The sequence below is a fragment of the Oculina patagonica genome, chromosome 6, assembly GCF_052425735.1.
Source record: "Oculina patagonica isolate OP01 chromosome 6, crgOcupat, whole genome shotgun sequence".
Taxonomy (NCBI): domain Eukaryota; kingdom Metazoa; phylum Cnidaria; class Anthozoa; order Scleractinia; family Oculinidae; genus Oculina; species Oculina patagonica.
The window spans coordinates 13,389,796-13,411,516 of NC_135763.1; the positions used below are offsets into that span (position 1 = coordinate 13,389,796).

The 21,721-nt window shown below is 37.2% G+C and overlaps 3 protein-coding genes and 1 non-coding gene across 6 annotated transcripts in view; 1 reads left to right on the top strand and 3 right to left on the bottom strand.

Annotated features, from left to right (window-relative positions):
* Positions 1-6,304, top strand: part of LOC144657331 (uncharacterized) — a 59,111-nt gene extending 52,807 nt beyond the window's left edge. The window contains exon 2 of the mRNA XM_078517670.1: positions 6,293-6,304. The gene's annotated coding sequence lies outside the window, so the exon portion shown is untranslated. The remainder of the gene's footprint in view (positions 1-6,292) is intronic.
* LOC144657317 (uncharacterized) overlaps positions 1-21,721 on the bottom strand; it is a 67,833-nt gene that overhangs the window by 29,638 nt on the left and 16,474 nt on the right. The window lies entirely within an intron of this gene.
* Positions 745-20,270, bottom strand: LOC144657384 (diacylglycerol O-acyltransferase 1-like). Of its 2 annotated transcripts, none has more exons than XM_078517735.1 (9): positions 20,144-20,270; positions 19,945-20,032; positions 16,996-17,036; positions 16,753-16,838; positions 16,116-16,168; positions 14,337-14,439; positions 13,536-13,649; positions 2,444-2,512; positions 745-884 (listed from the first exon to the last, which is right to left on the bottom strand). In XM_078517735.1, the coding sequence occupies exons 1-9, from the start codon at positions 20,209-20,211 to the stop codon at positions 760-762; spliced, it is 747 nt and encodes a 248-aa protein (XP_078373861.1). In that variant the 5' UTR covers positions 20,212-20,270; the 3' UTR covers positions 745-759. The 2 variants fall into 2 exon arrangements, with proteins under 2 accessions (XP_078373861.1, XP_078373860.1); XM_078517734.1 differs by lacking the exons at positions 19,945-20,032; positions 20,144-20,270 and adding exons at positions 18,213-18,300; positions 18,408-18,592.
* On the bottom strand, positions 20,781-20,866 carry Trnam-cau (transfer RNA methionine (anticodon CAU)). The gene is given in 2 exon segments: positions 20,781-20,816; positions 20,830-20,866. It is a non-coding gene; the product is annotated as a tRNA-Met (tRNA).

A 21,721-nucleotide genomic window follows, 5' to 3' on the forward strand; every position in this document is an offset into this window, starting at 1 on the left:
AAAGATTAAAATTTCACAAGTGTATTGAAACTCTATTCAAATGCATGGAAATTGTTATTATCTTGTGTTTTATTGCAACAATACTGATTAGATAGACCTTTACATAGTGTATAGAGACCGTTATAAAATAATGAATAGCCAATGGGGGGGGGGGGGAAAGGGTATAGTAGGTGTAAATAAATTGGGATAATATATATGCTGACTTGTTTCTGACTGCGGTGAAAAATACTGCACTGAATTCTTTTGTATGGGTAAAGCAGTAGTAAAAATGAAACTATTTTTTTTTTTATACATTCAGTGCTGGAAATTACTGTCGGTCATCGGACATTGTCCGATCAAATATGCCAAAATGTCCGGCCAATTTTACAATATGTTCGGACATGATGTCCGAGAACTTACGTGACTGTGTCTTGGAAAATTCAATGTGTTTGAATGCGAATTGCTGTCCGACCAATTTTCTAATACTGTCCGCTCAAAATAAAAGTTTGGAAGGACACATGTCCTTTTAAGTAAGAAAAATTATTTCCAGCACTGTACATTGGGCAAGACACTTAACTCTCACAGTGCCTCTCTCCACCCAGGTGTATAAATGGGTACCGGTGAATTTACTGCTGGGGGTAACCCTGCGATGGACTAGCATCCCATCCAGGGGGGATTAGCAATACTCCTAGTCGCTTAATGCTACGGATAAGCTCCGGCTGTATGGGCCTCATGGCTCAGAGACAGACTTAACCTAACATGTACATATATGCAATAGTATTAATGATAAAATATACTTACGAATTCAATGATCCTTCTGATGAGGAAACGCTTTCTTATTCTTGCGTTTCTTGGGAAGTTAAGTTCATAACACAGTGTGGGCGCAAAAACGAAATAATACAAATCTGAAATGTAACCAATAGATACAATCAATAAGAGAAAAAGAAAAGTTGGCATTTAAAAATACTCGTATAATATTTCCAACACAGTTGTTAGTATAGGTAATCACATGATTTCGAGTGCAATTTGGGATAAATAAGCATGAGTAAATTTTTCAAAGGCTAACAAAATTGCAAGAGCCCGTAGGGCGAGTGCAATTTGTAGTCTTTGAAAAATTTACGAGTGCTTATTTATTCCAAATTGCACGAGAAAAATCATGTGATTACTTATTAATAATATTCATGAAAAAATTGTGAGAAAATAACATGCGCAAATCTCATACAAAAACAATTTATTCAAACTTAATTGGCAAATATCATCACGCATTCATTCAAAACAAGGTCAAAGCCCAAACAACGTACAGGTTCCTCGATGTTTTAAAAGTTTTTTAGTCGAAAAATCTGGCTTAACAGTCAAACGAATTGTCTGAATAAAAGATTCTGGGTTTTCCTCTTTCAGATCGAGATTTTCTTCTGCTCATTCTTCTTGTAGAGCTTTGCTTGAGCACTTTCAACTCGACGGCCAGCCAAGTGAAGCTGTTTCGCTTTTCATTTCAACACTTCCTTGGACGAAACAATCCTCTGTCTCGTACATGTACAATAGAAAGCCTATAAGTTCTGTTCTCTAAGTACAGTGTCTTTCAAGCGATGTTAGCATAACTTTGAGGCTATCTGGTCCATTTATCTTCGAAAATGTGTTTGTTGTTTTTGAATTCGGTGTAAATAAATTTGCTCAAGCAAAGCGTGAAGCTTAGTCGGCTTGTAGTTTCGATTTCGTCGGCAATTTCCTTCTTAGGAAACCAGTTAAATTCCAAAACAAGAATGAAAAATCAGTGCTATGGTATTTACAGCTGTCTTTTGGTCATTTTTTTCACTCGCATCTCTAAGGACCCTCGAAGCAGATCCAAACTTTGTGCCATTCAAATGGTGTGGAAGCGTTTGATTGGCCCCCTGTGGCTGCCTTTGTTTATTAACAGGATGCCGCGTTTGTGCTTTTTTTCCACTAAATTTCGTCATTTCTGCACTGAATTATGTCATTTCTGCATCAAATTTCCTAAAAACTGCATTTCTCTAAGCCAATCAGATTCAAGAAATTTTTTGATGTATATTATTAATACTCTAACAGAAGGAGCAACTTACATTAGTTAAGACAGAAAAAGACAGGCATTATTGTCAAGAACCTTTGTTCTTGTAATAAAAAATTAATAAACTAAGGTAAGCAGTGTGTGCAAAGGTCTTACAACTTCATTCAAAGGATTAGTAAATTGTCCTTAAAAATAACAATTAATAATAATTTTTTCAAAGGTTTTAAATTTTATTGCTCTCACTGATTTAAATTTTCTTGTGGCACCATCTCAGAGTCTTGGTTACTTTGGCAATAAGGCTTAAAGAAAAACTCAGTTCTGCAGCTTCACTCCTAGGTAATAATTATTATTATACTTGTACACTAAAACTGTTAATGACAACTTAAATTGTGCATCAAAACGTACAAAACTCTCATGTTATACTCATCCTAATTATATCACCTCTTTGTGTGAGATTGTTAGGGTAGACCACCAAGCAGGCAGTTTCATGTTTTCCATTTGCAATGTGTCCTGTTAATTGAAATAAAACATAATTACTTAATCAATCAGTCTACAGTTCATGCATTATAATAACTATACAATGTGTTTAAACACACCATACAAAGGAATACCCAGTGCAGGTAGTCACGGCCGCGCTTCTTTTTTACAAAATCCGAAGTTAAACATTTTCACTGATGACAAAGATTTGATTGAAGCCACTCTTTTTGGACTGCAAGTCTACTTTTAGTGATTTGTTTGTTACTTTCTTAAACACTGGGCAGAGTGCCAAACATTTGAACTAAACAGTGTTATTATAAATTTTGAAGTAAAATAGTATGAACTGTTTGTTCAAAGTGCCACTGAACAGTCAAAACTTTGACTGAAAGAAAACAGAAAAATAATGCTTTCTTTCTGCAGTTGGTTTCTTTATTTCTTCTTTCCTTTTAATTGGGACATTTATTTTGATTTGTTTTTTCAAAGATACTAGTATATAGTTCATGTTAACTATTAAAACATTTGAGGATATTAAAGTTTTATGTAGATAATATGGGTACGTTATCTATCTGTTGTTTTGTACACCTCACAGTCTATCTGAATTGGTCTGTCAGTCTGTCTGTTGGTCTCTCTGTATGCATATGTGCATCCTAGTTAATATAGACTCTTTACTTAGAAAAGTGTTAAACTTAAAAGGTGTTAAGAGGAAATCCGCCAGGACTTCGAGTAGTTTTTGGACAAAATTATGTACCAAAACTATTTACACCTGATTGCAAGCTTTTGTGTTACTGCTTCAAATATCGAAAGAAATCTTTTCTAACAACACCACACATCGAAAACACATTTTGAAGTTCCGCTGAATTCCACTGAATCGCTTAAAAGATGTAAGCTTCTGCCCATAGCTTGTGAACTTTAAATACCATTTTCTCAGACTCTGATAAGAAATTGTTGTACCAGAATTATTTCCACCTTATTGCAAACTTTTTTGTTACTGCTTCAAATATCTTATCAAAAGAAATCTTTTCTAACAACACCACACATCAAAAACACATTATGAAGTTTCGCTGAATTCCACTGAATCGCTTAAGACGAATTTACAAAATGGCTACACGTGAGATTTTGCCAATACCTTGTGAACTTTGAAATTCATTTTCTCAGACTCTGATAAGAAATTGTTGTTGGTGTTATCACGGATAATTACTTACATCTTTACCTTTTATTAAGGGTAGGAAATAAGGCAATAGGATTTAAATTATTCTGGAAATTGATTTTTGTCCAACTTAAATAAATATTACTCAACTTCCTAGTGGATTCCGTCTTAAGCGCAACAGTCAATATTCAAAACAAACGGCCAAGTGCACGCTGTTGGTTAGCAAACACGTAACATCGTGTATTTAGTATCGTACATCGTGCATCCAAATAAAAAATCGTGTATAGTGCATCGTACACCGTGTGTGGCTAAAGAAAGTATCGTGTATAATGCATCGTGTATCGTGTGTCAATAATACCTGATAGCGTATAGAGCACCGTTTATCGTGTGTATCGTGTACCGTGTTTATCTACTGAACAAATTATTGTTCGTAAAATATGGATAAGAATTTTTTGTTAAACATTCGTGCTTAAAATTATGCTGAGCTCGTCTGTGTGTAGTTATGCTGCTTTTACGAATTACCTATAACGTTCTTTGAAATTACTCGATCATCTTTCAATTTCAAAAGAAAAAACAATGAGCTAATTAAGAACTATAAAACCCGGGCTAGACCTTGATAGAAATTCAGCACGAATTTGGCGTACAGCGCCGACCAGTACAATTTGCCACTTAGTTATATTAATGCGCTAAAAGTTGTCAGTAGCTTGCTTCAGTCGAAGGTCAACCACGAGAAATGCAGTCCCTTGAGACTTCAGATAAGCTTATTTTTTATGAATATCCAGTGAGCAGCACAAGATTAGGACAGCTTGAGTTGATTTATTAATTGATCCTACGCGTTTCGTTTGATACTACAAACTTCGTCAGGGATATGTTACAACTACGGATCTTTACAAGTTAGGCTTCTATTTATATAAAAACCACTAAAGCGAGATAGACACAATTATCTCGCGTAAAATTCCCGGAAGGGCGAGGTGTATCGGGAAATTCGTAAAGACCGTACAGGTGATAAGATATTTAAAATATTTAATTTTCGGGGGTGGATAAACGTTTATCCACCCCCGAAAATTGTTTACTTACATAGATTAGCTAGCGTGTAAGTAGATTTATAGCTAATAATGCATTTCTGAATAACTCCTTTCAGATGTTAAGATGACTGGAGTTATAAGTAGTTTTAAATACAACTATCTTGTCGTTCAAACTACGCTTTTTGTTTTTTAGCCACTTACTGCGGTTACAGTATTTAACTTCGCGAAACAACGGAAGTAAAAAGTGATATGGATACCCACGTAGCCTGAGCCGTTTCCAAAAGAGCTCGCGTGTGTTAGAGAATGCTACAAAGCTAGAGCTATTCCTAGCGTAACGCATTAGTTCCCCTATAATGAATGCCCGTTTATTACTAGTGGGGTGGAACGACTCATATGGGATATAAAGATACTTGTTGAGCGGCTTCTGAAACGTAGAGAACTGAATAGTGTTGCTTCCTGTGTCAATTGACAGAAGCAAGTCCAGAAACGGAATACTAGAATCGCTAATATCAAAGGTAATTTTGATACGCTCATCCTTAGTATTGAGTGCATTAAGAAACTCTAATAGCGTGTCTCTGGGGCCTGACCAGATAACGAATATATCATCAATAAACCTCTTGTACAATTGGAGGTGTGGAGAGTATCGTTTAACGATATCTATCTCGTGATAAAACATAAATGCATTAGCGGCAGTGACTGCAAATGGTGTCCCCATTGCAATACCGAATGTTTGATGAAAAATATCCTGGCTAAATTCAGAAATGAGAAAATTATTCTCAAATACAATTCTAGTGAGCTGGATCAAGAGTGGTGTCTCAGGCACTGATTTCTCTCGCAGCAAAAGGTCAAGTGCTACAATTGCCTTCTGGGTGTTGATGTTAGGATAAAGAGACTTAACATCTGCCGTAACGAGAAGGCTACCAGGCGCAATGCGCAGAGACTCAACAATTTGAATCAGCTCTTTAGAATCACGTAAAACCGTAGGCATGGAAATGCTAGGCTTAACTACCTCATCTACATAAATGCTGATAGGTCTAGTTATGTAGGAATGCGAGGCGGCGATAGGCCTACTAGCCATAGGTGTTTTGTGTATTTTAGGAATTACGTAAAATTTAGCAGGATTAATACTGCTATTAGAGTGGTCGCAGCTACGAAGAAACTTTACAGTATTGGGTGGAAGAAAGCGTTCATAAGTATTCATGAGTTTCTCTCGATTCTCAATTACCTTAAGGCGCCTGTGAGCCCATTCATCTGTCGTGACGTTACTATACGACATAGGGTCATTAAGATGTTTAAGTGTCATTGTCAGAGTAAACCAGGCAATGCCAAAAGATGGGGGTCAGCCGATTTCCCTCATATTTTCAGCATTTAAAACCTATCAGATAAGATTAAGATTGGTGGCATTTAAATGATTTTCTGCCTTTTCAATCTTGAGATTGACCACCCCCCTAGTTTTTGGCACAGAAAGTGCCAAAAATCCTCATAAAAAAGGCCAAATTCTCAGTACAGGAAACAGATCTTCCTTTTGCATTTCGTGCACAAAACTTTTTCTCAAGGTAAATTAACTGGTTGTTGATGTTTTACATGCTTAGAAACAACTTTCCAGTTCAACTGTAATTTTTACCATATTTTCTAAACTAGGTAGGCAGCTTGTGTCTTGCCACAGAGTGAATTTGGGGGATTTTCAAATTCAATTTTTTCAAAAGTGCGATAGTTTATTTTTTATTAAAAGCCATTTTATAACAGTCCATACCCTTCTTATTCGAAAACAAGAATTTATTGATTGGCACAATAAATTCTTTCTCCACGAATTTAGTTCAAAAATGGCTCTGATCGCTCTTATGGCTATTTTCCCGCCAAAATTAAATCACACTAAAATATCACACAACATCTATACAATTATATTTTGAAATGAAATAGTTGTATTTTAATTCATTGAAAGGAGTAGAAACTTCAGTAAATGTTTTAATAATTGATTTCGAATTAACTATGTTAATTAACCCTCGGACGTACAAGGGGGAGGGGGGAGGGTGGATGCCACCCCCCATGAGGTTTTTTCTAAATTTTGAAAAAACGATTTACTCTACAATGCTGAAACTTTCATTAGCTGTTCATTCATCCTTTGCGGAAATTTTGATATGTCAACGTGTGTCCGTGGTGTGTGACGTTGCCATGGCAACGTCATAAATACAAGCAGGTCTTGCCAAAAATCGTCATTTTTACCATTTTTCTTAATTTTTTCCAGTTTTTTAAAACAGAAGTGCAAGATGTGTTTATTTTTACATTCCGTAAGCATTCTGGCTTGATTTTGCATCAATTCCCGTTATTTTCTGACTTTCTGAAGAAAATGTTGAAATCTAAGATGGCGGATCCAAGATGGCGGCTCTAATGACGTCACAGCCAATAAAAATTATGTCATCTTATAGAGTACGCTGAGGGCTTTCTTCCAAGTTCAAAATAATTTCGCTACGCCTTAATATAACGAAAACCCCGTGGAAGGGTTCCATCCACCCCCCCCCCCCCCTTGTACGATGGTGGGGGTGTGAGTTGGCTTGTACGTCCGAGGGTTAAAGTAATAGATACCGCAGTCCGTGCATAAATTCATGGTGAATTTCCTGCGAAAACTAAGTCGTATTACGTAAGCATTGCTTCGATTTTCATAGTTTAGTTTGGTATGTCTTAAAAGCGAGATTATAAAGGTAATATATAAGGCGGTCTTTGTAGTAATGATCCAAGGTACCAAAGAAAGAAACCACGAGTCGAGACGTTATTTCTCACGTTCGACACGGAATTTTGTCAGTTTCAATTCATACTAACACGTTTCATTCGGGACAAACACTCTTATATAAAGTATGAATTGTTCGTTAGCTTCACAAGAATCACCTTGAAGTCTTCTCGAATATAGTACAACTGTTCTACCGTTAGATGCTTGTAAACAAGATGTTACAGTTCGCTTACTACTCTACTACTCGAGGTCTTGTTGTGAGTGGCAAGCGAGGATGGCGATCTCGAAGTTCAGAAATCACTGAGGGAGCTTTCTTCATTCAGTTCAGGTCACTTTGACTTATCCGTAGATAGAGTGGCAGGTATGAGCATCTGTCCAGAACACTAAAAGAGAAGTAACAGGCGACTGCATTCGACTGGCGACCTTGAAAAAATACCTGGTGTTATCACTGCACAAAGATCAATGCAAACAGATTAATGACCCACGCCGTGTTTGCATGACCTTTGTAATGTATGCAACACTGTCACGCTGGTTGTAATTCGAGCTCCTCTCTTTTCAAGTTAGTCTTTAGTTCTTTTCATACCAGAACAGACACAAACACGCATACAAGACCCAAGTAGACGTACACAGGTAGAAGTTTAGCTGAGCAATTTTTATGCTAGAATCGTTAGTAATAGGAAGCATTTTTTCCTTATACCATTGCTTATACAATCTGGCTATAGAGCAACTGTTATTAACACTCTTGATGAAATTGTGTGCTAATTATTTAATGTACTCTCATTTGACCAATAAACGCACAAATCTCTGTTTTGGATATATGTTGTTGAGGACTGTATTCTCGTTTTTATCACTTAAGACGACTGTAATCCCAACACCCATCTAAATTTGCACAGAAGCACAACGTTCAGCAATATGGCCCATAAAGTTCATAAATCTGAGCTTTCATTTCCTATAATAAATAACAATCATAGATCATGGGGCACCTGTGGAGATAATGATGATAATGTTGTTGTTGTTGTTGTTGTTGATGATGATGATGATGATGATGATGATGATGATGATGATGATGATGATGATGATGATGATGATGGTGGGGGTGGCGGTGGTGATGATGATGACGATGATGATTGCATTTTGAAGACGAAAAGCCTTATTATTCAGTAAAAAGTCATATTTTTCTTCAATCATTTGGAGCTATATTGTTTTCCCACGCCGTGACACGCTTCAATGATGCTGTCTCATCTCGGGTAGAAGGGTTGTGAACGTGAGAAATAACGTCTCGACTCGTGGTTTCTTTCTTTGGTACCTTGGATCATTACTACAAAGACCGCCTTATATATTACCTTTATAATCTCGCTTTTAAGACATACCAAACTAAACTATGAAAATCGAAGCAATACTTACGTAATACGACTTAGTTTTCGCAGGAAATACACCTTGAATTTATGCACGGACTGCGGTATCTATTACTTTAACCCTCGGACGTACAAGCCAACTCACACCCCCACCATCGTACAAGGGGGGGGGGGGGGTGGATGGAACCCTTCCACGGAGTTTTCGTTATATTGAGGCGTAGCGAAATTATTTTGAACTTGGAAGAAAGCCCTCAGCGTACTCTATAAGATGACATAATTTTAATTGGCTGTGACGTCATTAGAGCCGCCATCTTGGATCCGCCATCTTAGATTTCAACATTTTCTTAGAAAGTCAGAAAATAACGGGAATTGATGCAAAATCAAGCCAGAATGCTTACGGAATGTAAAAATAAACACATCTTGCACTTCTGTTTTAAAAAACTGGAAAAAATTAAGAAAAATGGTAAAAATGACGATTTTTGGCAAGACCTGCTTGTATTTATGACGTTGCCATGGCAACGTCACACACCACGGACACACGTTGACATATCAAAATTTCCGCAAAGGATGAATGAACAGCTAATGAAAGTTTCAGCATTGTAGAGTAAATCGTTTTTTCAAAATTTAGAAAAAACCTCATGGGGGGGTGGCATTCACCCTCCCCCCCCTTGTACGTCCGAGGGTTAATTAACATAGTTAACTCGAAATCGATTATTAACACATTTAATTAAGTTTCTACTCCTTTCAATGAATTAAAATACAACTATTTCATTTCAAAGTATAATTGTATCGATGTTATGTGATATTTTAGTGTGATTTAATTTTGGCGGGAAAATAGCCATAAGAGCGATCAGAGCCATTTTTGAACTAAATTCGTGGAGAAAGAATTTATTGTGCCAATCAATAAATTCTTGTTTTCGAATAAGAAGGGTATGGACTGTTATAAAATGGCTTTTAATAAAAAATAAACTATCGCACTTTTGAAAAAATTGAATTTGAAAATCCCCCAAATTCACTCTGTGGCAAGACACTAGCTACCTACCTAGTTTAGAAAATATGGTAAAAATTACAGTTGAACTGGAAAGTTGTTTCTAAGCATGCAAAATATCAACAACCAGTTAATTTACTTTGAGAAAAAGTTTTGTGCGCGAAATGCAAAAGGAAGATCTGTTTCCTGTACTGAGAATTTGGCCTTTTTTATGAGGATTTTTGGCACTTTCTGTGCCAAAAACTAGGGGGGTGGTCAATCTCAAGATTGAAAAGGCAGAAAATCATTTAAATGCCACCAATCTTAATCTTATCTGATAGGTTTTAAATGCTGAAAATATGAGGGAAATCGGCTGACCCCCATCTTTTGGCATTGCCTGGTTTACTCTGACAATGACACTTAAGGCTCTCAGTTTTCAACCAGTCCGTGGTAACAACCGCAGGACCCAAGTTCTTGTCAGTGTCAGTAACACGTACAGACTTGTTTTCCTTGAGATTCTTGAGTTCCTGTCTGGTGTTGTTCCTTAGGTTCGCTTTCCATCGGGGTTTGGAAGAGCTGGCGTTTCTACAGAGTTCCTGTTGAATGTGAAACAGTTTGTCCTCTAGATCAGGGTCTTCGCGTGGGGTATTCCAGTCTGATTTAACATACAATCTGGGGTTGAAGTTTGGGTCCCCTGGCGTGTTAGCAAACTTACAGTGAAGGCGAACACTGCGGCAAAAATCCTGTATCTGTGGCAGAAATTCTGTCTCAGAGGGTGGCTTAAGGGTCGGTCTAAATTTTAAACCAAGTCCTAAAGCTCGAGACTGTTCCACGGTAAGTTTAGTAGCAGAGAAATTATGGAATTCCAGGTTTCGAGGTTCAAAATCCAGTAAAGGTTGCCGGGCCAATTTCCACATCCGTTTTTCCTGTGGGCTTCGTTGGTCTATTTTACGGGGCCTGAACCTCGGCGTTTTGAGTTTTTTGACGCTTGTTGACGTTTGGGCTCACTGAATGAGACCGAATTACGAGAATCTCTCCTGTTTCGAGAGCGTCCTCGCGGCTGTGTCCGCGAGCGGTCACGCGACTGTGATCTCGATTTAGGATGTCTGGTGGTGGAATTCCCTCGTTCTTTTGACTTCGACCGTTGCTTTCTACCTGGTTTAGGAGAAGCTAGGGCTTTTTGGTTAGTTTCGGGTTTTCGTGACTTCTTTTTGCGCTTCGATTCTACGGCAGATAATTCACGCCGGACAATGTTAGTAATAGTTTGTTCTGTGGGCGTGAAATCCTGTTCCATCTGGGTTTCTGCGCGTTTTGCTTTGGCTTCTTTCTTAAGCGACTCTTGAAGTTCTTTTGAAGCTCGGAGAGAGGCACACTGAAAGTAGAAGTTGTCAACAAACTTTCTGGCTTTCATGAGTTGCTTGTCCGCTTCAAGTAGAAAGGTTTCATCGGCGCATCGGAACTTTTGCCTCCATTCGGTAAGCGACTGTTCAATTTTGTCCCGGTTCTCTTGACATAGATGGCTGGTTTCAGTTTCCTGTGTTTTCAGGTCTTTGATGACTGCTTGAACGATTCGTTTTTGTGCATCCTTCAAAATAGCATCGAAATCCTGCTGTAGAGGGCCGGCGTTTTTTCCAGTGGCTTTTACTGGTTTTATGGCGAGGCCTTTAGGGCAGGTGTTATCCAGCGCCGATTGTTCTAGCTTTTTAATGCGGTCACCAAGGGCATAGAAAGCGTTTTCGCTGTCTATTAAACGATGAACCAGGCGTCTTAAGACCTCTTTGAAATGGTCATCAATTTCGTCTGATTGACTGGAGATCGCATTGGCCGAGTCAGTGTCTTGACGATGCTCGCTGACGGCTAAATCCCGGGCAGAACTTTGCCTCTCTAAGGAATGGTGTCGTGACTTGAGTTTCAGCGACAGTCTAGGAGCATTCGTTTTACCTGTATCTTTGCCCTCCATGTAGCTTCTTCTGGCAGTTAAAGCAATTTTTTATGAATATCCAGTGAGCAGCACAAGATTAGGACAGCTTGAGTTGATTTATTAATTGATCCTACGCGTTTCGTTTGATACTACAAACTTCGTCAGGGATATGTTACAACTACGGATCTTTACAAGTTAGGCTTCTATTTATATAAAAACCACTAAAGCGAGATAGACACAATTATCTCGCGTAAAATTCCCGGAAGGGCGAGGTGTATCGGGAAATTCGTAAAGACCGTACAGGTGATAAGATATTTAAAATATTTAATTTTCGGGGGGTGGATAAACGTTTATCCACCCCCGAAAATTAAATATTTTAAATATCTTATCACCTGTACGGTCTTTACGAATTTCCCGATACACCTCGCCCTTCCGGGAATTTTACGCGAGATAATTGTGTCTATCTCGCTTTAGTGGTTTTTTTATATAAATAGAAGCCTAACTTGTAAAGATCCGTAGTTGTTACATATCCCTGACGAAGTTTGTAGTATCAAACGAAACGCGTAGGATCAATTAATAAATCAACTCAAGCTGTCCTAATCTTGTGCTGCTCACTGGATATTCATAAAAAATTTTTTTGAAAACATAAAAGGTAAATAGCTTCATGCCTTTGCATTCTTAACACTCTCATATTCGAATACTTGCAGTGAGCTGTTGACTGTATTTTAACTGTCTTTGTATTAACTAACGAACGAGAGTGAAATTATGTTTTTTTTTTCTATTGAATTACTAGATGTATTGATCGGCTATCGGAGCTTCTACTCGCACGTCGCCTTGCACAGAACTAGAAAGAGCTGGACTATCAAAAGCTATCAACAGCAGTGTGCATGTGGGCGACGAACAACGAAAATCCATTGGTATCTAACAATATTTTGTCAATACGTAAAACACAGCCTCTTGTGACCCGCTTAAATATGCAATGAAGGATATTTCGGAAGGTCACCGCTTGCAATTAAAGTACAAATAAAATTTGTTTTGTTCTTTGACTAAAAAATATTAACATTGGATTAAAATGTCTTTTAAAATAACCAAACACGGTTCTTCGAACACTGATCCATGCACGGTAGTCGACAGGCGATATGGACGGTGCTCAAACACACGGTACACGATCGATGATACACGATACACGATTATTCATTTAATATCTAGTTAAAATGGCACGATACACGGTGTTCAAAAGAAACAGGACTATATCGGCAAGTTATGTTGGACATTGCTGTTCTCATCGCAGAAAAAACGCCAAATAGCCAGTGTAAGATGCTAATAGTTGAAAGGAACATGCCACATAGATTGTTTATTTTATGAACCATCCATTCGATACTTCTTTCTGAAGATAGGATTATTAAAACCGTAGTAAAGGTTGATGTCAAGTATGGGCACTGACGATAATGACAATCATTGGACATTTCGTCCTCATCTTATAAAACTTATTGGTTTCTAAAAAGGCAGGCATCAATTGTAGCACAAATTACTGCAAAATGATCGTTATTTTATGAACTTTCGAAAGTGTGCATTTTAGAGCTTATAAAATACGGTGAAAACAATGAAAACGATTTTGATGTTGTGATATTCGCGTTGTGTGTTACATGTGACATGCCAAAAATACACAATTTTGGCCTTCTTTTCGACTGAATATCTCAAACTGACACCACAAAGGCCATTTTTTTTATTGGGATGGAAAGATCTAGTTGTTATTGTGCTGTGAGCAAAATCTTGTCTCTTGGGATAAAACGAAACTTGCGTAAAATGTTATTGAAATCGGCACTTGACAACTGCCCACCAACAGCATGCACATGGCCAAACAAGTGTGAAAGCCTTTGAATATAACTGGATGGGTAGACTGGCAATTTACTTACCATCCTTCTCAGGCTGTTTCATTAGTCCTGACCTGTGCCAAAGATTGACGCTGATGTAACTGACCATTTTCAGCCATACAGTAGTATACCACATGACGGCAATCAGTGCTGCCCCTGTAATACAGTAACAGTTGGAAAAATTAAAAAATAATAATTATATTAATCATTATAATAAAAAATTATTTCATAATAATAATTTATTTTGGTTCAGTTGTTTAATTAATAGTTAATATCTTTTCATTTAAATCAACATCAAAAACAAAACAGGGAGGTACTGTAGGAGAAGAGAAGGCAGCCTGAAAAGCGGTATTCTCAATGCAGTGTGCCAAAAAAATCACACCGATAAGCAAGTAACAACCCTCCAAGTTAAGACCATTTTAGTCGCCATGGCGACTAAAATTTTGGAGCTGGCGACTAAATTTGAACCAAGGTCGCCAGCCTGGCGACTAAAATTGAGAGGAATGATTGAAAGCATCAGCTTAATTTGGTGACTAAAATTTTTCACTGGCGACCAAAACTTGAGTAGTTGGTGGCCAAATGGCCACTAAGGAAAAAAGTAAACTTGGAGGGTTGAAGTAACATATTTGGACTTAATTTACTTGGCAGTTGAAGTAAGAACCACTGAGAAATAAAGACCTTTGGGGTATCACACGGCGGTTCCAACTGCCCGAGACAAGAGTGGTTGTTGAAGAGAGCTTTAGCTAGATAAGTTTAGATTACAGAACTTTACATATAATTTGCAAGACAATTAAATCATGTACAAAGTCAATATGTACATGTATGTAGAACTTTTGTACTCACATGGTGGAGGTTGAAAAACTAATACCACAGTGCATGCCACTATTAGCATGGTTAGTAGAAAGAAAATATGGACACAACGTCCAAAACGCTCAGATATTTTGCCCTAAAAAAAGGAATGAAAAAAAGAAGTACATGTACATCATGCTCAATACATGTATACCCCTAAAAAAACAGTAACTATATTACTTAAACAATTTGAAAACACTCAGCAGGACTACAAATAAGAGTCAGTCATCTGGCAATTGCTGACCAAAACTTGCCTATGTGTGCCAAACTCCCAAACTTGTAGTTCAATGGACATCATGTCCGGCAAAGTTTTAAATCAAAAATGACTATCAATATTAAACCATTCTGCAGGTCATTTACATTTAAATCTACCTTGAGCAAGATCATACATGTAATTTGACTGATTTGATCCATTTTCTTCCTGTTAGCTATACTAATCATGGGTGATGCCACAATCAACATGGATAACAGGGAGAAAATATGAACCATTCTTTTAAAGTGCTCAGATATTTTGCCCTTAAAAGAAATGGAAAAAGTACCGTAACATGAAAACGATACTCAATACATGTACCGATACATGCATATTTTTACCCTAAAAACCCGAGTACGCAACCATATATTGCTTAAACAATATGAAGACACTTAGCAGAACTGTAATTTACAGTCAGCCATAGAACAATTGCTGACCAAAACTTGCCCATGTCTGACAAAATCCCAAACTTAGTTGGACATAATTATGTCCAGCCATAAATCAGAAATGACTCTCAATAACCATTCTGCAGGTGAATTTACATCCCAGGGGGGTACTCCGGCTTGTAAATGACGGGGATGATCGAATGGAGACAAAATTCAGGACCCAAAAAAATCCCTAAGTCTTCCGACATTACCCAAAAAAATCCCTGAACCAAAAATAACCCCCAAAAAATCCCTTCTCAGGCTTGTCAAATTACCCCTAAATTGCCAGGAGGTGCAATAAAATAACACAAAGAACGCTTGTTTTGTTTATTCATCGCCAAGGCCGCGCCAAGGCACATTAGTTCGTTTTTAATACCCAAAAAAATCCCCTATCTAAATCAAGATACCCAAAAAAATACTTGCCAAATTTTCCAACCCAAAAAAATCCCGGAATCAAAAATTTCAAACCCAAAAAAATCCTTTGATCATCCCGTCATTAACAAGCCGGAGTACCCCCCTGGGATTTACATTCATATCTACCTCGAGCAAAATCATAATTTGATTGATTTGATAAATTTTCATCCTACTATGCATGCTTATTATGGGTGATGCCACAATCAGCATAGATAACAGCTGGGAGAAAATATGAACTATTCTTTTAAAGACAGCACATTTAATAAAATCGCAACAAACGACAACCCTTATGGAAACCCTTAAATTCTGACAAGGACAAGCAATTTTCCTTCAACTTAATTACCGACAGCGACATGAAGAGCGATAAAACAGCGACATGGAACATTTTTTAAAATTAAGACAAGTGACACAACACCCCCCCCCCCCCTGACAGGGCCTCTTGAATGTACTTTACATGTTGCAAAAATTGTGAATTAAAAATAAAGGTTTTTCCTGGCAAAAAAGATGTCTTTGTGAGGCTTGTGTCCTTTCAGAAAAAATATAATTTGCGACCTTGATCAGTTTATCATGTTTTCTGGACACCGGTACCATGTACATGTTATTGTGCTGTGTTTAGATATCCCAGTCTGGTGACACAGATTTTAACATTAAAATCAACATTTAAGTAATGGTAATGGTACTTACTGAGGCCAGCAATTTTTCGGTGAAAAAGCTTACTTGAATAAATACATTTGAAACTGAAAAGCAACAACAAAATTACAAAATGTTACACTTTACAATCATTTTACAACGTTAACTAGAACAGGGCGGAGGATGGTATAAAACACATATTACAAGTGAAGTCAACCATGCAGAATTAGAAAAAGCACCAATGAATATCTGCGCAGTACTGATATGGAACGATTTTAACAACAGAAATTTTATTCCAATATATACTCAATTGTACAGAATATTAGCTACTCTTTTTTCATGTCTCAAAACTTTGACATCAGCCTTAGTTTTCTTTTAAAACTGACTTATAAATTAATCTTGAATATCAAAATGTTTTGAGAAACATTTTAAGAATAAAAATTAGCGATGAGAAAATTGAACAGTGTTTTGATGATCATCAGTCATTAAAACATAGTTCAATTTTCTTATCACTGATTTTTACTTTATTAATCAACAGTAAAAAGAATTTCACTTAATCATTAACTTAGGTAAACTGTATACTTGATAACTAAATGACTATCTGTTGGTATATCAAAAAAAGAGACCGCTCGCTTAAACACCATTATCACTGCAAATAATTTATAAGAGTTATCATAAACCATGCACTTACAGATCACAAGTGACGCTGATGGCCAGCGGTAAGGATCTTCCAGAAATATTGTCGTTACTTGTACCGGATCGATAAGAAGGCCATATCTACATGGAACATAACAAAGACAATTGGGTTTAGTATGCCAGCAGCATTCTTGGGCCAGCCATACATATAGCTACAATATTTATTTATATGGCAAGTATTTAGAGTACATAACTGTATGGTTAAAAAACACATTCAAACTACAAAATTTAAACTTACTTCAGCACATTGTCTAGTGCCACTCTGAAGTTTGACAAAATCTGCAATATAAATAAACATATTTTTACTACTGACAGTAGGTTCCCCTGACAAATGAAAGTCTTAAGCTCTTTCAGTTTTTTTTTTAAATTCAATAATTTTATAATCCCTTGAATAATTTTCAGGAAAATTTAAAAAAATTAATGCAAATAAGAGTAGCTGTTAGCTGACAACTTCTCTGTCAAGCGATTGTTCACTGATAGTTGCGCGCGCAGCATGTTACACAAAGGTTGTGTTTCATAGCATGACATCCCAGTAACGATATCAGGGCCGTACCTAGGATTTTTGGTCCCCAGGGGCAAACTCCCACATTTAATTATTTTATGGTGGCATCTCTGGATCAGTCAACTGTTGGTTGATGATCCATTGCAAAAAGCAATGCCGAGTTCATTGTTTAAATCTATAGCTAATGTTATGTGATAAGACTGACTGTAAAAGAGTAACTGAAGTAAAAAATGAACATCATAAATAAATATATTTTTTTAAACGCTACTGCCTGGAGACCACTTTTAGCATGACCATTTAGAACATTCATCATTCTGCATAATTTCGAAACAGTAAACAAATCGTAATTTGCCCTACAACAAAAAAGATCCACTCAAGAACACAGGATGTTCATTAGGCATCGGAGAATTCTCCCGCTACTACATAATATTCTCTGGCTACATTTTAAAGGCCTGTACCTATTTTTTTTATTAAGATGCAGAACCTTAAAAAATCATTTTCCGGTTACTTTACACTATTCTCCTGCTACAGTTACAATTCTTAATGAAAACCATGAGAACACCTTGATCTGACCAATCATAGTGCATGATGTATCTTGGCTATTTATAAATTACAGAAAATTCATCTTTAAAAAAACGGAATAGATCTCACAAGTGTATTGTACATGGACTGTGAAAAACAGCTATAAAAATAAAAACCGAGTTGCCAAAAGGAAACCATAGCGACCCATATAAAACACTGATCATGTTGAATTAGGTCAGGTACGTGATAGAGTACACGAAATTTTTCATCCATCGTTTTCCAAAACAACCTTCAAAAGCGTTATTCTACCTGCAAAAACAGATACGTATTTCTGGTTGCTGTAGCAAAATTAATATCGAAAATAGGAGGAAGCATCGATATTCTAATTTCGGCGGGAATACTGCTATCTATTGCAAAATCTTTTCTCTTACCAGCAGAATAAGACATAAGTTCACTAGCCCTCTGTAATTGTCAAAACCACTCGTTGATGTAAAAAGCGATTCTTGAAATGAGTGAACCCTGGAATTTGAGAGAAGAAACGCTTTCAATGTGTTCGTACGCGTGACAGTGTGCCTTATTTCCAAGGAACGAAGATTCCATCTGAATATGCGAACACGCAAACTTACGGTGCTCCATAATCGACTGTCTTTGTTTTAGATTTCGTTTCTGCAGTCTTATCCAGTCGTTTGGACGATGATCGCCGTCTTAACGTGGCAGAACTCATGATTCTAAAGAAAAGTTTACTTTCGGATCCTTAGAATATTCTTTTCAAAACAGATCACCTTTGGACCATTGGTCAGTGATGTCAACAACTCGGCACGTGACAGCGAAAGCATTTGAAACACTCCGAGGGTCGGGAGGGTTTGAATTTAGTTAGTCGAAAGTTAAAAGATAATAAATTGCTGGTTTTTGGCAGGACATTTCGAGTGTTTTATTTTTCCACCTATTTATCAGATACAATACCGACATAAAAATCTTCTTAAAACTGCACATGGCATAAGCGAATTACAATTTATTGTGCCACGACTACCCCCTCCCCGCGCGGTCATTTATGTCGTATTTGCGAAACCGCTGGTTAAACAAACTGCGGCTCCACTGCTGCTGTAAGTGCACGACTTTTAATCCGACTTTTAATTATTTTCTTTCTTATTTATTGATTTGTTTATTTATATTACGTTTTCTATTACAATTATGGCAACTACGTGTGCTCTGTTCTTACTCATTCAAAAACTATTATGAATGATAAATATGTAAGCTAAAAACTTTCAATTGTATCACGATCCGAGGGGCGGGGACCAGCCCGCCCCACGATTAAAGTTCATACCTGTACAAAAAAGCTTTCGGCTTTAGCTAGTTGTTCAGAGGTTATTTGTTTGTGCTCTTTCTGCAAGGTTATAGTATGCTGCTTTTAAGTAGTATAAGCTTACAATAAAAATTACTCTATTAAAAGAGAGGGCCGAACTCAAGAAACAACATGGCCAGAACAAAATTGCTGAAGTTTGGCATTGTAAAAACAAGGATGGTCGACTAATTCCGACTATAGTTAGTTCAAAAATTAGCATAAAAAAATACTTCTATGCAGCACCGATAGTTTTTCGAAACAAAATTAAATGTATAGCTAGCTAGTTGAGCTGTAAGTTTTGATCCTGAACTACAGAAAATTTTGGCAAAAGAAAATGTGCCAGGCATTCGTTGCAACGCTGCCTTTTTTTAGTTTGTTTCGTCTGCTGTTTTGTGCTTATAAAATGAGCTTTTTATTGGGCGAGACTACTTACCTTAATGCATTTCCTTGTTCCTTTTAACGTGAATTTATCGATGAACCCTCAATTTTTATCAGTTTTAGATTGTTTAGGTGTTTTTTACTTGACGTTTTGACTGATATCCGCGAGTGTATTAAAAACCACACGAAGTGTAAAACAGACTTGAAACGACTTGACACAGCGGCCGCGTTTTTGGCGCGAAAATCTGAGAAGCCAATCAGATGCAAGCATTTGCGACATAGCGGTATTATTGTCACGCAAACATGTTCGCAGCAAGTTTTGTAGAAAGCACAAAATGTCCACCAGCAAATTAAAATGTACCCACAGGGATGCCCCTGTATCAATTCCGCTGGGACTTTTTCATTTCTTTTATCTTTTTAACTGACTTTCTCCTGCAACTTACCAAAAGCACCAAGGCCAGATTAATCAAACCTTTAAACTTCTCGAAACCACTCTCGCAAGTGATCAATGATTCGGAAAGGCTGTGCACCCTGAAATTCGAGAAAAAATGGCTGGGTGGAAAATGCGAGTCTGCTACGAACTGACTCAAGACGAACAGAAAGAAAACATGAGATTGTTTCTGGACCGAAACGCAAACTTACTTTGTGTCACCCGTTTTTCCCATCCGTTTGGGCGGGGGTGTCGGTACCAATGGCGGAAATGTCACCATTTAGCTGCCTTGCATTCCGTTTGCACGATAAACACGATCGGTCATCGCAGTTGATTCGGTTTAATATTGCCGCCGATTGTGACGTCGTTAATAAGCTCGCGCGCTTATGAAACAACGAAACTTTACAGGGGAGGGGATGAATTTATTCGCAATAAAGAAAAGCCGCTGAAAGTTGGCAGTAGCAAGAAACTCGGTCGTTTTTATTCTTTTTCATTTGCGTTATCCTTTTAAACAATCTGTATTTCATCATGATCAATCGTGGCAAAGACAATTTCCTTCTCACCGCTCCAACAAGCATCAGTGTATAACATTATTGAACTGCCTTTTGATTGGCTCATTTTAAAACTTGATTGCTCTCACTGATTTATATGGGATTTAACAGTGAGAGAAGAAAATTAGCAAATGCGCAATTAAACTTGCTGAGGACAGGCGTTTACTGAACTAAAATATCGATAACAAAAAAAGCATGTAGACTTTCATAAATAAATGAATAGTTTTAGTTGGAAATCGCAATAGGTTTGAATAAAAAAAGAGAATTATCCAGCAGCCAGGCAAAATTATCAAAAATATGCCTCGTGTGAGGATCGAACTCACGACCTTCAGATTTCTGATCCAGATTATGAGACTGACGCGCTGCCTACTGCGCTAACGAGGCACCTATAGGGTAAACAGAGAAACTTAGCCATGATCAGCGAAGAAATCTCAGACAGCCCATTACATTCATTAGTCATAATGGACAGACCTATGAATTCCTTATCACATCCCCAGTCTCCAAAAACGATTTAGGAGAATGCAAAGTGACCTTTGCAAATGCAAACACACGTGCCCTCGCGGTGCGACGTCGTTGTTCTTTTTTTTTTTTGTTTTACGCCGGTTTTCGCGTGAAATTTGGCCTGGAAATTCATCGATCGGATCAATGATTTTCCTATCAAATCCTGTATCTGATATACACTCTTTTTTTTATAAGAATTAACCTTTTTTATTAGAACCTCGAGGCTGTAAAAAAGGTCAAATTTTAAGAACATCGTAAGAACGTGCCCAAGGCTGAAATGTGGTTAAGAACGAATTTTATTTTGTACTAAATGAATAAATTGTTATTCATATCCTGACTTGAAACCAATATTGTCAACACTTATTGGTGACGTGAACATGTAGATATCTGCTAAGAATGAATTCACTGCAATACCACTTTTTTTTATAAAATTTTAACAAATAAGAACATTCTAAGAACATTTCAGGTTCAAATCTTCGAATAAATTAAGAACGTTCAGCCTCGGCCAAAAGATTAGACGTTCTTTGAAAAAAAGAGTGTATCAGACACCAACACAGCACACTGTAACAGTGGACCAGAAGGGGCCGATGACTGACTGTAAGTTTTAGTACGATCAGAAGTCACAAACCAGTATGGACTTTTGGTGTTATGAAATGTGCGTTAATATTATTATACGTGCTTTTATCGCCACACAGATTTAAAAATTGGCAAGCAGTGAGCACTGAGTTATACATCTTC

What these genes read in the sequence shown, in the direction of transcription:
- LOC144657384 (XM_078517734.1), bottom strand. Translation starts at nt 18,505, where the DNA reads ATGAGTTCTGCCACGTTAAGACGGCGATCATCGTCCAAACGACTGGAT. An exon ending in ACAGTCGATTATGGAGCACC is followed by an intron (nt 18,301 to 18,407) that starts GTAAGTTTGCGT and finishes CTCAAATTCCAG; the next exon opens with GGTTCACTCATTTCAAGAAT. An exon ending in GCACTAGACAATGTGCTGAA is followed by an intron (nt 16,839 to 16,995) that starts GTAAGTTTAAAT and finishes TGTTCCATGTAG; the next exon opens with ATATGGCCTTCTTATCGATC.